A 15,594-nucleotide genomic window follows, 5' to 3' on the forward strand; every position below is an offset into this window, starting at 1 on the left:
GCTGTAGCTGATTCTACGAGAAATTTTATGTACAATAACAATGAACTTAAGTATGTAATTTTCCCATAGCAATGAAACCAACATCACGAAAATAACTTTATTTCGAAAATTGTGAAAATTGAGGGGGCTGAGGGGCTCTGGAGAGGGGTAAGTGATTGTAGCAGAAAATCAGAGGTCATATTCGTGCTCAGCGGTATCGAATCATATGAAAACGACACCAACATCACGAAAATAACTTTATTTCGAAAATCGTGAAAATTGAGGGGGCTGAGGGGCTCTGGAGAGGGGTAAGTGATTGTAGCAGAAAATCAGAGGTCATATTCGTGCTCAGCGGTATCGAATTATATGGAAACGACACCAACATCATCAAAATAACTATATTTCGAAAATCGTGAAAATTGAGGGGGGCTGAGGGGTTCTGGAGAGGGGTAGGTGAGTGTAGCAGAAAATCTGAGGTCATATTCGTGCTCAGCGGTATCGAATCATATGAAAACGATACCCTACTCATTGATAGTTATTTTTTTAAAAATTCCCATTTCACCCCCCACCTCCTTACGATACATTTTCCAAGTTTTCACCACGGCGCACCACAGCAAAAATTTCTAATATAGTATATGATGTTTGGGGGCCAAAAATACATCCAAAAAACGTGTTTACAAAATTGTACCTCGCAATCTTGATTGTTAATAGGCATAAAAAAATGAAAAAAACGCCATTTTGAGGGGTAAATTTGAGGGGAGGGGGTTGAAAATTTTTGTGTGAATACCTATCAAGGATATACATAACTTCCAGAAAAATTTTCAAAATCGGTTGAAATGGGGCTGAGAAAAGTGCTACTGAAATTTCAAAAAGGGGGGCTCCGCAAAAAGGGTAGGGGGTGTGGATCTGAAATTTTTTGCGCAGAGGTTTCTCTATGGTACCCACCTTTCATGTTAAACGCTTTTGGGGACCATTTCACCCCTCTTAGGCGCCTACAGCCCTTATGTATTTTTTGGGGAACCCCCTTTTTTGAATGGTTGTGGTTCCACCCCCCTTGGGGGTAGAAAGAAAGTTGATATATCACTAGATCGGAAATTTGACGTAGATTCTTATCCGACCACCTATTTCTCGCTAAAATGCAATGCGGGGGAGAAAATTGCAAAAAACTGGTTTTGGGGGGCTTAGCTCCACAATAGGGGAGAACGCACACCAGGGACGACCGGGGACTGATCGGATTCGTGTTCAGCACAAAAAAATGAACCAGTATACCAAAATTCAGTTTTCTCCCCCATTTTTCCCAATGGAATGCTATTTTTCCTGGACTATTTAAAATATGCAAAAACAGCCATTTTCAAGATAATTTGCGATTTATCTCGAGTTTTACTAATTGTTATTCATTTGATTTGAAGTCTTGGAAGCCTATACTCACCATTTATGACTTGAAATGATCCCCCCCTCCTACGTCACTCACTCCATACATCTTCAGAGATTCTCGATTAGCGCATAATTTCGATATAAAATGAATATTCGCATTAGTAATCTGAAATAATATATACCTAGACCTACACACTACCTACAATTCTCTTCAACTTCAATCATGTAAATGTATTTTTCAAGCACAGCTCTCAGCTTTCACCTGAACTCACCACGTATAGGTAGATTGCTCACTTATGTACTAACATAGAATTTTCCATCATCCGAATCGATTTGTGGGGTGATTTCGAGCCATTTAAACTCCTGAAGCCTCCAGCGATTTTTTTAATCCTTGAAAAGACAGGATTATTGGTGGAAATGATCAAAATTATGCGCTAATTGAGAATCTCTGAAGATGTATGGAGGGAGTGTCGGAGGGGGGGGGGGGGTTATTTCAAGTCATAAATAGTGGTTTGAGGCATCCTAGACTTCAAATGAATAAGAACTTGTAAAACTCTTTGTAAAACTTAAGATAAATTGCAAATGATCTTGAAAATTGATGTTTTTGCATATTTTAAAAGCGAGGTACAACCTCCAACACAGTGAAAAACCCAAATGAAAATGGTTTTTTACTCCTAAATAGGCATAATGCAACCAATAACCATCAAAATAATCAAAAAAATGTTGAACCTCAGTTGCAAAATGTGGTGTGAAGTCTGGGACCCCAAATTTTTCCCACAGTCTTTTGAGGTCCCCCACAACTTTTTATATCATTCCCCTCACCAAATTTCCAAAAAAAAAGTCAAAGACAGCCGGACAGCCCACCCTAGTGTAAGTGTTTCAATGAGATATTCTCAAAATTATCTATCAGTACAGTACATCTACATTATTCTTCTTTGCACTATGATATTATTGATGAGAATTAAAACCAAACCTCAAAATCAACCCCTAACCAAATAAACCAGATTTTTTAAAATAAAGGGCATGAATACTCGTTTTTGTTTGCTTTATTCCAAGAAAATGCTTGGTTTAGTGGAAAAAACTGTGATAACAAAAGTTGTTCAGCATACCTATAGAGCTACTATGTAAGTAGTGTATTATAGGGATTTCAAACGTCAATTTTTTACCTCAGTTTACCTACCCATGTTGGTGGTAAGTAGGTATACGAAAGTAGGTAATTAACATTTGAAACCCCCGGGGTGCGTTCACTTTGCATGTAGAAATCGGGTATACTCGATTTCGTTAGGTACATACAAACAAAGCATTAGCCAATAAACGTTAATTTTGCATCAGGAAACAAAAATATTGTTGGTTGTCTCCTGTTGACAAATGAAATACCAAATATGATCATTTTATTCAGAGAAATTTGCCTATTATTAGCCAATTGACTTTCAAATTTCTCAAAACAAAAGAACTACATATGTAATTTGTGTGTTGTAAAGTTTGTTTATACCTGAAATCGAGTATACCCGATTTCACTAGGTATAAACAAACTTTATGATGCACAAATTAGTTCTTTTGTTTCGGGAACTTGAAAAATTAATTGGCTAGTAATAAGCAATTTTATCTGAATAAATTGAATATGATTGGCCCATCATTTTTAACAAGAGACAACCAACAATATTTTTGTTTCTTGAGGTAAAATTAACGTTTTGTTTATGAATCCAAATCTTTCAAAGAACAAAAAATTTGATTGGCTAATGCTTTGTGTAATGTGTATACCTAACGAAAACGAAATCGAGTATAGCCGATTTCTACATGCAAAATGAACGCACCCCTGTATTCCACTAGTATTCTATTCGACTTCCTGAACAACTTTTGTTATCACTGTTTTTTTTTTCTTTTTTTTAATAGACCAACCATTTTCTTAAAATAAAGCAAAAACGAATTTTGAAAAAAATCAAAATTAGCCAAATTTGGGCAGAATACCACGAAAAAATATTCAATTGATAAGTTTCCCCCTAATTCAAAGCGGCGTAATTCAAATTTGAGGTCTATACATATTTCTGTATCTTCTTTGATGAAATCTCAGGATGGGAAAAATCAGTCAACAGGAATACCAAAGATTATGTGCATCCAGAAAAACTTACCACCATGACTTTTGTAAACTACACCTGTGCATCGAATAAACCACTAGTGCTGATCATAGTTTGTTCGAAAATACGACATGTGGAACATAGAAAAGCTATTCGCAAAACTCAGGCAGTTTCAGCTCAAAGAAATCATTATGGCAGTGTTGTTTCTAATGGGAATTGATACCAAAAAAGAGATAGATATGAGTGTTTCAATGAGATATTTTCAAAATTCTTTCTTATTTGATCAGTACATACATAATAGTATCTAATTTATTTTTTATTTTTTCATTATATATGCTACGAAAATGTAGCATTTTACCCACGTTTACCCATCGAAAAAATACACTTTTTCCTACTTCCGCTTTCCATACCTGGGGATGAAAAAAAATCTTTTCTGTCACCTCGTGTTGAAAACGAATATAAAATATGTGACCGTCCGCGATAAAACCGACCATCCGTCGCAAAAAATCGAAAATATTTTTTCGCCTATTTTTGGGCCTTAAATGGTTTAGGGAACAAAAATTCGCGAAAAAAAAAATTGAAAATTTTTTGCGACGGATGGTTGGTTTTATCGCGGACGGTCACATATACGTATTATTTAATGTAACTTCTTTTCAGTCACACTGTGATGGAAAAGAATTTACAAAATATTAGTCAATGTGAATTATTTTCCATCTCTCGGACTGGAAAAGAATTCACATGACTAATAGGTAATATATTGTAAATTCTTTTCCATTCCTATAAGGATTGAAAGAGGAATTTTTGCAATCACAATCGGAAAAAGTTTTCGCGGTGGGTAAATGGGAGTAAATATGCTATACTTTTTTGTAGCATTTATAATGAGAAAAGTCTTACAATAATATAGTATTGTAGCATGAAATTATTGAAGGGAATTTGAAATATGGAGGCATAATCGTCAAGAACTTTGATGACACCCACAATTCGAGAACTTCGTTGACACTTACAATAATTTAACAATAAAATCAAACCTCAGGTCATCATCATTAGTACCTAATAAACCCATCTTCTCAGATGAAATCTCAGGATGGGAAAAATCAGTCAACAAAAATGCCAAAGAATATGTGTATCCAGAAAAACTTACCACCATGACTTCTGTAAACTACACCTGCACATCGAACAAACCATATACCATTTACTTTGTTTTTTTGCAGCATGAATCATTAAATTATTGATGAGAATTGGAAATATGGGACTTGCTGAACAACTTTTGTTATCACTGTGTTTAAAAAAAAAACAACTATTTTCTTAAAATAAAGCAAAAAAGAATACTTATTTGTTCAACCAACCTTTGGTGATAGGTAATCATAATTTGTTCAGATACAAAAAATATCAACTCATAGGTATAAGGCTATACAATACAATGACGCCAAAAAGTACAACATTATGGTTTTATTTTTCGTTGGCATCAGTAAAGATGAAGAAATTAATTATGAAAACGTTGAGAGAAAGTATGTACTTACTCAATATAAAGATATGATTACTGAAAATCTTATTGATACCTATAATAATTTAACCATCAAGTCAAATTTATAAGTATATTAAAGTGGGTGATGAAAAACTATATGCAAGCTGTTTTCTAATGAAAGCAGATGATGCATACTTATATCAACATTAAAAATTTATTTGAATACCTAAGCTTCACTAGTCAGAGATGAAGATTTGAGCGCTTTTCTCATTGGTAAAATTTAAAGGGATGGTTATCCTAATAGATTTTATGACTCAAAATGGTACATATGTTCCTATACATATACATGTATCCATATGATGACTACCCAACTTATGTTTATGGCACTGCTAATCTGAATAAGTTATTATTATTAAATTTATCACGTTTCTTAACAAATTTGTTCAAGATGAAAAGAGTTGATTTTTCCAGCTCAAGCCTTACTCAAATTTCAAAATATGGCACAAATCCTCCAAATGTGAGCCGATTGTTGCAAAACTTTGCATTTCTACTCCCCAGAACCTACTTTTAAAGAAAATAAAAAAAAAATGTTTTTTCAACTTTTACTGTAGTTGCTCTATTTTTTTGATCTCAGATTTAGGGTCAAGAGAATCGTTTGCGAACGTTTCAACCCTCTCGTCTAAAAGTTCACATTAGTTGTGAGTGGACTATCGGGTCGATTTTCTTGCTTTATTTAGATGGGTACCAAGTAATGGTGATTTTTTTGGCAGACTGGCTGGGCATTTAGCTACAATTTGGAAATTATCGCAATCTTGTCACAGTTGTTAATGCGGCGGGATCGAAAGGAACCAGAAGAACCCAGTAACGTCGCCCCTTACCTGATGCTTATGGGCTTAGCACAACTAATGTATTGTCCGTCCAACATAGCTTGAGCTGAATTGTGTCAGTTGCATTTTATGGAAGCCAAAAAGGAATAACAGAAGGGTTTCCCAAATTGATTAGCTTTTATCTTGATTTATTTCAATAAATCTTTTCCCAGCCAATCAGCCATAAATAAACATGCAAAATAAACATAGCCAACAATTTTTACTCTCTAAAAAATTTTGGGAACCAAAAAAATTTGGAAAAATTCATGAAAAATTTGTTGGAATTCGGCTTATGCAAATGACACAATTCAGCTCAAGCTATGTTAGACGGACAATACACGATATACTCGGTACTTGGTTGCTGATATCAGTAGTTTCCTTCAATCGTGCATATATCTAGTTTATTTTTTATCATGCGGTCCGAATTGAATGAGAATCAGACTGGTACCTACCTCTAAAGTAAAATAAAATTATGACGACTGATAGATATACCTAGTGAATTTTTGTATGTTCCACTTTCCAGTGTCAATTTCGAAGTATTTGTTGTAATTGCGTAGGTTTATAGGTAAAATATGTACGAGGCTACCAAATAAAGTTACATATTTAAAAATTTGAAATTATGATAACTTTTTTTTGTTTTTAATTGTGTGCATTTTAGGCGCGAGAATAAAAACGGTTCGAGATCACAAATTGGAAAATATGTTCATTTTTTCTCAAAGGAACTTCGGCTAAATTCTGGAAATGCGTATGAAACTGGAGTTAATGCAATATCAGTCAAATAGACCGCCGAAACTTCTTCAAATAATGAGAAAAATTGATCATGTCATGATCAAGTGAGATACTCATACTTAAAATAAAATTAAAATTCGCGAATATCGTACATAAGAATCGAAATTATACGATCGAAAATCACAGAAACTCGACGTGATTCCACTCAAAGTGAGCCAACCTTGGCATAAATTGCTTAAAACATCGATAAAACTCAATACAACAACATGACAACATTAAAAAAATGTCTAAAAATTTACAAAAGTTTTAGAATTGGGGAAAAATTCCACAAAAACTTAAACAAGTAAAAAAAATGCACACATAATATATCAATCAAATTCAAAATTGCACATGCATGGCGAAAACAAAGTCGCTTCAACAAAGACACTAATAATAACAACAGGTACCTACCTTTGCACTATCATCCAGATGCCGTACATCGATTTGATCATAAATCTAGGCAGCTGAGATTTCATTACATTCTTCCAAAAAATCGACGGAAACGTAAATTTCAAATGACGGAAAATGTTGAAAAATATTCACATCTGAAAAAAAAAAACACAAAAATACAAAAATGGAATAAAAATTACGCAAATGATGAATAACATATGGGAGCAATTGGAGAAAAAAATCTCACAAACAATGCTAGAAACTTCTTAAAAACTTATAAATAACAAAAAATTCAAAAAATTAACAAAACCTTCCACGAAGGACTCCTACTCATATCAACAAAATGTGTTGCATGCCATCGAAAATTACTAGACTATAAATCAATGAAAAATCAACAAAATGGAGTAAAACATTTCGAAAACAGCTGAAATAAAATAACTAAAATACCATGAAAAAAGGTCAAAATTACTGAAAGCAGAAAAATGACATCTCAAAATTCAAGCAAGATTTTGCAAGAAAATTCTTACTTCTTTAAAAATTCAAATTACAAAAGGTTAGTTAATCAGATATCAAAATCCAATGAAATTTCGCGAAAATAAGAGCCGACAGAAGGTATCATCAACAATTGTGAAATTGTCGCAAAAAAACCACCTCATAAGTCATATTATCAAAAATTGACGAAATCTTTGAGTAAAAATTAGCAGAGCTTTGCATAAATTATTCACAAGCATCGTTAAAATGCCTTCAAAACACTTAATAAAACGATTCGATAGCGATAACATTACTCATAATTTGAGCAAATACGCTTAGATCATTAAAAATACCAAAAATTGATTTTTAATTTCACAAAAAAAAAGAAAAAAAATATACCAGAAATACCTACTGAAAAGAATTGATGAAAATCACGATTACCTACTTGGTCAATCTCATTTTCACTGAAACTGAATTAATCTACGAAAATTAGGTACACAGTACACAGCGTATTATAAGCGTGAAAATCGATGAACTGATCACTCGATAAAATTGAGAAAAACTACTCAAAACAACAATTCAATTTGTTACAAGTAAACATGAAAGCATCGAGATTATCAAAAATAACCTAACACGTGAACCCCTATAAAAGTTTTCTGCTAAATATCGTTTTCTGCTAAATACATATTTCAGTTGGTCTCAGTGAATGATAATAATGATAGCCATGATTGGTTGTTGGATTGGAGAGATAACATTCCAGCAATCAATTTTTCTGCTCTTTACTTTAATTTGTATCATCATCATCATCATGAAAGGGGTTTGATTTTAGTACCTAAGTACATATAAGTTTAGCTATGTACTTGTATGTATGTGTACGTACTTACATGTGAATTGATTTTCAGATTTTTATCTCTGGTTAACCCAGTTTATTTCTTTACAAATTCTCTTCATGTACATAGAATATTTTGCTAAAGTAAAATGGGCATATTGTTCGTCTGTCGTATCAACTCCGAATTCGCAAATCTTTGAACAAGAGATTTGCGAATTCAACTTCTCAACATAATGGAATTTAACACCACAAGACCAAAAATTATTTCAAAATGAGTGACAGAGAAAACGAGGTAGGTAGATTTCATTTTAAATTTTTATATAAAATTGTTTTTAAGGAATATTTCACGAAATAGGTAACGATTATACCTATGTGTACATACCTAGTAATGAAAATAATTATGGAAGACTGGAAGAATTGGAGAGAGAAGATAGATTGCTTGTAGAAAATCAGATAACAATCATCGCTAATTTTGGTCAAAATCCAAGATATGTTTTTTTTTTCAATCCGCCCTCTTGCACCTAAGTAGGTATAGCTTGACATCAATTTACAATGTATATGTTTGAAATGCGATTAAAATGCTTGTTTTTGAAGCTAAATGTTGAATAATTTGTTATACACTTTTTCGTCCTCGCTTCGCCCAGGTGCATTCTCGTACTACCTAGTTCTTTACTTCTTTATAAATTAATGCCACTTCAAATTTTTTCAATTGTGACTCAGATAGCAAGTTTAGATCATGAAAAAAAACGGTTGTTGGAAATATGCACCTAAATGTCGGCAAAAACTAAGAATTACGATAAGAATTAAACTTGATATTTTAACACATACATACGAGTATTTCAAAATGAAATTCAGATCTCGCAATATTTTTGAATTATATAATTTTTTTTTATAAAACGTTGCATAAAAATAAAAAACAAGTAGGCTATGAAAGACTTGACCAATAAAAGAAGCGCTCAAATGGAAAGCATATTAAATTTGGATGCTATAAATTGTTGCATTTTTTCACATTGTGGCGCTCTAACTCTCATGAAAGTCGAGCGAGCTCAACAAAAATCCATGTGAAAAGTTTACACGAGCGAAGAGCCAACCTTTTATACTCTATGCTGTTTAATCCTTCGGTTTCGAAACGTTTACGCCCATAGTTTAATTTTTCACATCTGTGTTGAAATTGAATAAGATTGATCAATTAGGCTATACCATGCCAAAGTAAAGTTACTTCGAAAATCATGAGAAGTCCTATATTTACCTTTCAGGATTTTCATCTTGCTTTACGTGGGCCAACATGCTATATCGAGCAATATTATTTGTAGAAGGGTACCTTGATACATGCAAACCGCTCATGTTTATACGCATGAACATGTCATCGTCTTCTGCACCCCATCCCCAAAACACATTACTGAAACCGTTTACTGCTAGAAAATGCTCAGTGGACATGGCTGCAACTCCACCAAACAAATCAGTATACGGTAACCTGAAAATGAACGGAGGGTTAAGAAAACCGGCGACGTGATTGGTAATAGTTCAAGAAAAGTTTTTTCTCATTAGCATTCATCAACTCCCAATTCAGCGAACGTGTTTGTGAATCCGATGAAAAGCATCGAGAAAAATGGTCCACTTTAGGGAACGATCACAAGTTCAAAGCTGTTGAACAATAGGGACCCAGTAAAAAAATCCAGTTCAACTTATCCCAAGTATAGATATGATCATTTTCAGAATCATAATTTTTTCCTACTTAACCTACATTTCTCATGTGGAGACGAACCTCAACATTTCCCTAAATAATAGAAATTTCAACCGCCTGATAGAAACCAAAGCTGTTGAAATATTTTTGCTCACTGATGAGTAATAATTTTAGAGCTGGGATTCTTATAATGCACATATATGATGAAAAAATGCAACATTTTTCTCACCCAAAATATGCAAAAATTTTAGTTTGAGTGACGTAAGTATCTACCTTTGAAAAAGATTTTTCATGCTGAAAAACATGAAAACTGTTAATTCAAAACAAGATGAACCCAATGATCAGAAAATACACCTCTTTTTTAAAAAAATTGGCAAAACAAGCCATATTTCACAATGATAAATTCATTACAAAATTCATAAAATCGAGAAACAATAGAAGAAATTAGGAAATTCAACCAAAAAAATTAGCAGGTATTCAACAAAAGGAATTTCATGCAAATTATAAAATCCATTCTGAGATTTTTCACAAAAAAACTCAGCCTCCTGACACTAATGTATTTTAGCAGTGTTGTGGTTTTTTGAACAAAAAAGTCTTAAAAATGTCAATTTTTGCAAAACTTTTATTAAGATGCAAAAAAATTACCAGAAATGCTCGAATACGCAGAAATACCCACGCATGCTTTTCCCTAAAATATGATAAAGTATGCAATTTGGTCTAAAATATGCAAAATATGAAAAATGATATTGGACTCATTCGTCATGAAATTTCTAGATTCGTGGACATCTGATCAAATATGGACTTTTTCTAGTCCATAAAAAAATTGGCAAAGAATAAATAGCATAATATGAACATATATATTAATCCCAGCTCCATAGTAATAATTTTAGTTACCTAGATATACTCTTAACTCGAACAGACATATTATTTCATTACCTACTTGTATTCGAACACGTCAATTTCAACCGACATATGGCGAGGTGACTCCGAGCATGTGTATAAATTTCTGTCATCTTCGGGCAGTAAATCCACATCGTGAAAAATAAAACAGTGGAAAGGACGAATTTTCATTGCCTCGAAAAATCCCACATTCATCAACATTCCACGATTGAAAGGACCATCACCTGTAAATTACCAATGATCGAGTAATTTTTTATCACTCGTATTTACAAAATAAAGTGGACGCAATTTTTGATAAAATGAACCTGCTTGTTCCACAATGAAAATGGTGTAATCCAACTGTTGTTTTTGTAAGAAGGGATGAATATTTCTCAGAAAAATGTTCAGATGTTCGAAACGATCTCTATATGGCACAATAATAGCGACCAGATGGCGCGCATGACATTCATTTGGCTGGTAACGTCCGCCCTTTTGAAGACTAGAATTTTCACATTCTTCAAATAAACTTTCCAAAGAATGAGTTGCTTCTTTGATTAACTGCACTTTGCCTGCTACATGATAACGTGAAAGGAATTATTACCAAGTAACGACCATTCATGTAAGTCTTACATAACTGTCGTTTAATCGTGATTAAATTCAGTAAAGAATAAAGATAACTTACTCAGGTTAGGAGGTATTTCAGGACAAAGTCGAGATATATTTCGCTCTCTGCAATAAGAATCGAAAGAATCTGATGTGTTACAAAATTTATTTACCTGTGAAATGCGAATGAACTCAACTATTGGCAATGCTTAACAATGCATTTTCACAATAAAAAACGAAAAACTTTTCGGTAGGTACTCACTATTTCAGATTTTAATTGTGCTAAATACTCGTTACTTCCTTCGAAGTGGACAGCTACATCAGATTTGTTGATGGAAAATAAAGGTTTTACGCGGGGTTTTTGAATTACAAGAAAAAAGAAAAAAACCTGTAATAATGAACACGTCATCCTTACGATCAAGTACCTATGGAAAATTCTGACAATAAAAAGGTTTAGGTCCATTATTATTACTTACAACAGTCAACAAAATTACAAATTTGAGAAACCATTTTACTGCCGAATATTTTCCCATTCGCCATATCATCAAGTAATAAACAAAACATCCATTATTTTTAGCCAAATTTTTGTAAAAAATATTGGCTATTGCTTTGTGCTTTTAGGTAAATTGTACAAAATTCTCACACACTGGGCCCCTATTCTTGAAATTCTTTATCCTCGTTATACGTGCAATTTATGTTATTTTTTTTGTATAGGGGTATTCTTGAAATTTCTTATGGTGGGTTATCTTGCTATCTGCGCAATAAATAGCGCGGATAGCGAGATCAAAATAATTTCATAACTTTTGTCAACTTAGGGTGCATCAATACTCAAAGTGAAAATTTAAAACAAATTTTTGATCTATTTAGGTTCATTTCGGCAAAAATCTTTCATAATTTTGCATAATTGTTCAATTTTTTCCTTTCTCCTACACTTCCCAATCCATCTAATGGCTTTAAAAAATGGAAAATGATTTTAAAATCTGTTTTACATTTTATTTGCAAGTGGTGATGTACCTACCTTAAGTTTTCAATGAAAACTAGAATTATTTGGCTACAAAATATAAACTTTTCAGTTAGAGCGAACTAATGCTTCTTAACGTCATGTGTTATCCTTATTCCAAAAAATAAATACGCGGCTGCAATATTATGATTCATTGATAAAGACATGAAAATTTACGATCTACTGGTGTACAAAATGCGATGAAATACAAGGTACGTAGGTAAATATATTTTTTTCTATGATAATTTTTCACTTACTTAATCCGTAAATCAGTCTTTTTCGAAGATCGGAAGCAACCATGACGCAAAACACTGATAAACTATTCACATAGATCTGAAAGCAAATGCAAACTAATTACATTGTGTAGTCATATAAATACGTTAAAATGGTTCACTGGAAAGCTGCATTGCTTATAACCATCATAATGTTATTGCTTATAACCATCGTAATGTTATACCTTTTCGTAGCATCTATCCATTTTTTCGAGCTCAATTACGATACCGATTTCAATTATCCTTTAAAACAAAACATAGTCGAATGTGTTCAAGCTTTAGCAGCTGAAAAACCACTCCCGCAATGTAATATCATCAACTCATACAATTACTCTTTCATAATCAACAATGAGAAGATGAAATGCATTCCGTCAGGTAACTCCTCAGTTACACTGGTTTTGATAATAAAATCAGCTATTGATAATTTCGGGCACAGATTAGCCATACGAAACACCTGGGGATACGAAGAACGTTTCTACGATGTTGGAATAAAACGTATCTTTATGTTGGGTGCGACTCGAAATAGAACAATTTTACAAGCGATAAGCAACGAGCAAGAAGAATTTGGCGATATAGTTCAAGCTGATTTCTTCGATGCTTACCATAACAATACGATCAAAACAATGATGGCATTCAAATGGGCTGTTAGATATTGTGACGCGAAATTCTACCTATTTTGTGACGACGATATGTACATTTCGATGAAAAATGTCCTCAGATTTATTCGTAACCCGACCGAATATCCTCAATACTTGCAACGATCCAATGGTAAAGAAGTTGACAAACATTTGAATAAAGTTACAGAATATGGTTTGCCTGAAGGGATGAAATTTATATCCGGGTGTTTTGCGTTTTCTCATCCTGTTCGGTACCAAAGCAATAAATGGTATGTTTCTTTGGATGAATACCCCTATGATAAATGGCCCACTTATGTATCTGGTGGTTCATATATTGTTTCGAGAGAGGTACTGAAGAACCTGCATTACGCTAGTTATTATACTCAACATTTTCGATTTGATGATGTTTATATTGGGATTTTGACTAAAAAATTAGGTATTGAGATGTTCCACTGTCCTGAATTTTATACTCTTAAGAAAATTTATGATAAGAGTAGTTTTAAGTATGCGTTAAGTTCGCACGGTTACCATTCTAGTGAATTGATTAAAATATGGAATGAACAGAAAATGATGGGTAATGCTTGATGTTTGTAGTGTTTTGAGATATTCTTTTTCAGCTGTGATCATTTTTAAATATTTTTCGAACTAAATGCTACGATGTGATTATGTTTTAAATTTACATAAAATGTTCTTTTAATAGATCTGATTATATCAAATTTCTAGTTCTTATTACTTAGGTATTTTAGGTAGGTATTTACATTTTAAGGTGTGTTTTTTTTTTTTTAATATAATGAATGCTGAGAATTTTCCTTGATTGATGTATTGTGATTTGCGTGTTTTTGTGAATGCTTGTAGTTATTTATTTTCATAAATTAAATATTCATTTTCAAACTTTATTTCTTTCTATGGTAAGAGAAAATTTAGTGATTTTGTTTTGTAATAATTTATGATTTTATTGTGGAATGGAATGAAATATACATTCGAAACGAAAGTCGAAACCTACTTGTTATTTTTTTTAGCAGCAGGTACATCGTAAGTCGAATGAGAACGTCTGTTTGGAAAATGTTCTTACGCTCATCAGTCATCAGTTCATCACTTTCAGAAGATGAATGAAATGTGGTAGGTCTAGGTACCTTGCTAATGTTCAACAATTCGAATTTTCGACAACGACAGATTATACCTATCATCTGATTATTTTGTATTTATTCAACCGATCTAATTAACTTATTCAAAAAATTCTAAACCCCAAATAATATTCGTTTTTTGTCAACATTTTTATAATCGTTTGTGAAAGTGTAAAGAAGAAAATCTGCCAAAATGCAGACCCAAAATAATTTAGAAACCAATTCGAATATTCAGGATCAGAAATTATGAAATTATTATCGAGTACCTAATACGTAATAACTCAATTTTCTTTCTTTTTCATCGGGGAAAAGGGGAAAAAACAAAAAAATTATGTTCAAATCGAATATTGATTTTTCATTTTCAATTTTTGTTTTAAATTTTTGAATTGATTTTGCAAATATTTTGAGCACATAGGAACATTTGAAACAACCATTTCCAAACAACGAACAAAAAACAAAACCTCCTCATTCTGTTTATTGCTTGTTTGTTATGGTATCACGTTTACGGGGACCCCGTTGCCAGGTCGTCTGCGTCCTAACTAGTTATTTTTTTGACGATGGTTTGAGTTTGAATTTGATTGATCAACTCAACTTTAAACTTTGCAGAGAGGTATAGAATTTTGAACTTTTTTAAAAATTGTAGGTGGTGCTTTGAAAGAGCAGATATTGGACGAAAAAATGAAAATCTAAAAAGTATTTTGACCTCCAATGGTAGATATCCCCTAGACTAGTTGGTCTATTTTACAGTAATTTGCACATCATGATTTTCTTACAGCAGTGATAGACTACTTTTCTAAAATAGGTAAGTAAGTAACGGCAATGATAACAATATTTACCTCTGCAATATTATCCAGATGAACTAAGTAAATCGATTTGATGATGGATTATAGGCAGCTGAAATTTCATCGAGCATTTCTTCTAATTCAATGAAATTGGAAACGTGGAGCTTCAAAGATTCAACAGCGGCAACTGCTAATAAATGTTGAAAAAATTTTCACACCTAAAAAAAAAAAAAAAATACAGAAACAGAATTAAGAATGTGCAGTTGACCAGGTCCATTTCCCCAGAACGACCACTTTCAGGTAGGAGGGTGAAAGTGGTGTCAATCGTTTGTGCTTCGTTTGTGTTCTTTTGTGCACGTACTCTTCTTTTTTGTGCTCCCCCCCCATGCCCCTCAATTTTTTAAAAAACATTTTGG

At 32.9% G+C, this 15,594-nt stretch overlaps 2 protein-coding genes across 2 annotated transcripts; one reads left to right on the plus strand and one right to left on the minus strand.

The window, feature by feature from the left end:
* Positions 1–4,844: 4,844 nt before the first annotated feature.
* On the minus strand, positions 4,845–15,392 carry LOC135839173 (beta-1,4-N-acetylgalactosaminyltransferase bre-4-like). The gene is made up of 7 exons (XM_065355082.1): positions 15,233–15,392; positions 11,646–12,716; positions 11,463–11,556; positions 11,107–11,352; positions 10,842–11,025; positions 9,467–9,691; positions 4,845–7,072 (listed from the first exon to the last, which is right to left on the minus strand). Exons 2-7 carry the CDS (start codon positions 11,844–11,846, stop codon positions 7,039–7,041), a joined length of 984 nt encoding a protein of 327 aa, XP_065211154.1. The 5' UTR covers positions 11,847–12,716; positions 15,233–15,392; the 3' UTR covers positions 4,845–7,038.
* Positions 12,769–13,922, plus strand: LOC135838788 (beta-1,3-galactosyltransferase brn-like). Its single transcript, XM_065354545.1, has one exon. The coding sequence runs from the start codon at positions 12,769–12,771 to the stop codon at positions 13,855–13,857; it is 1,089 nt and encodes a 362-aa protein (XP_065210617.1). The 3' UTR covers positions 13,858–13,922.
* Positions 15,393–15,594: the final 202 nt, after the last annotated feature.

Source organism: Planococcus citri, chromosome 3 (assembly GCF_950023065.1).
Source record: "Planococcus citri chromosome 3, ihPlaCitr1.1, whole genome shotgun sequence".
Taxonomy (NCBI): Eukaryota; Metazoa; Arthropoda; class Insecta; order Hemiptera; family Pseudococcidae; genus Planococcus; species Planococcus citri.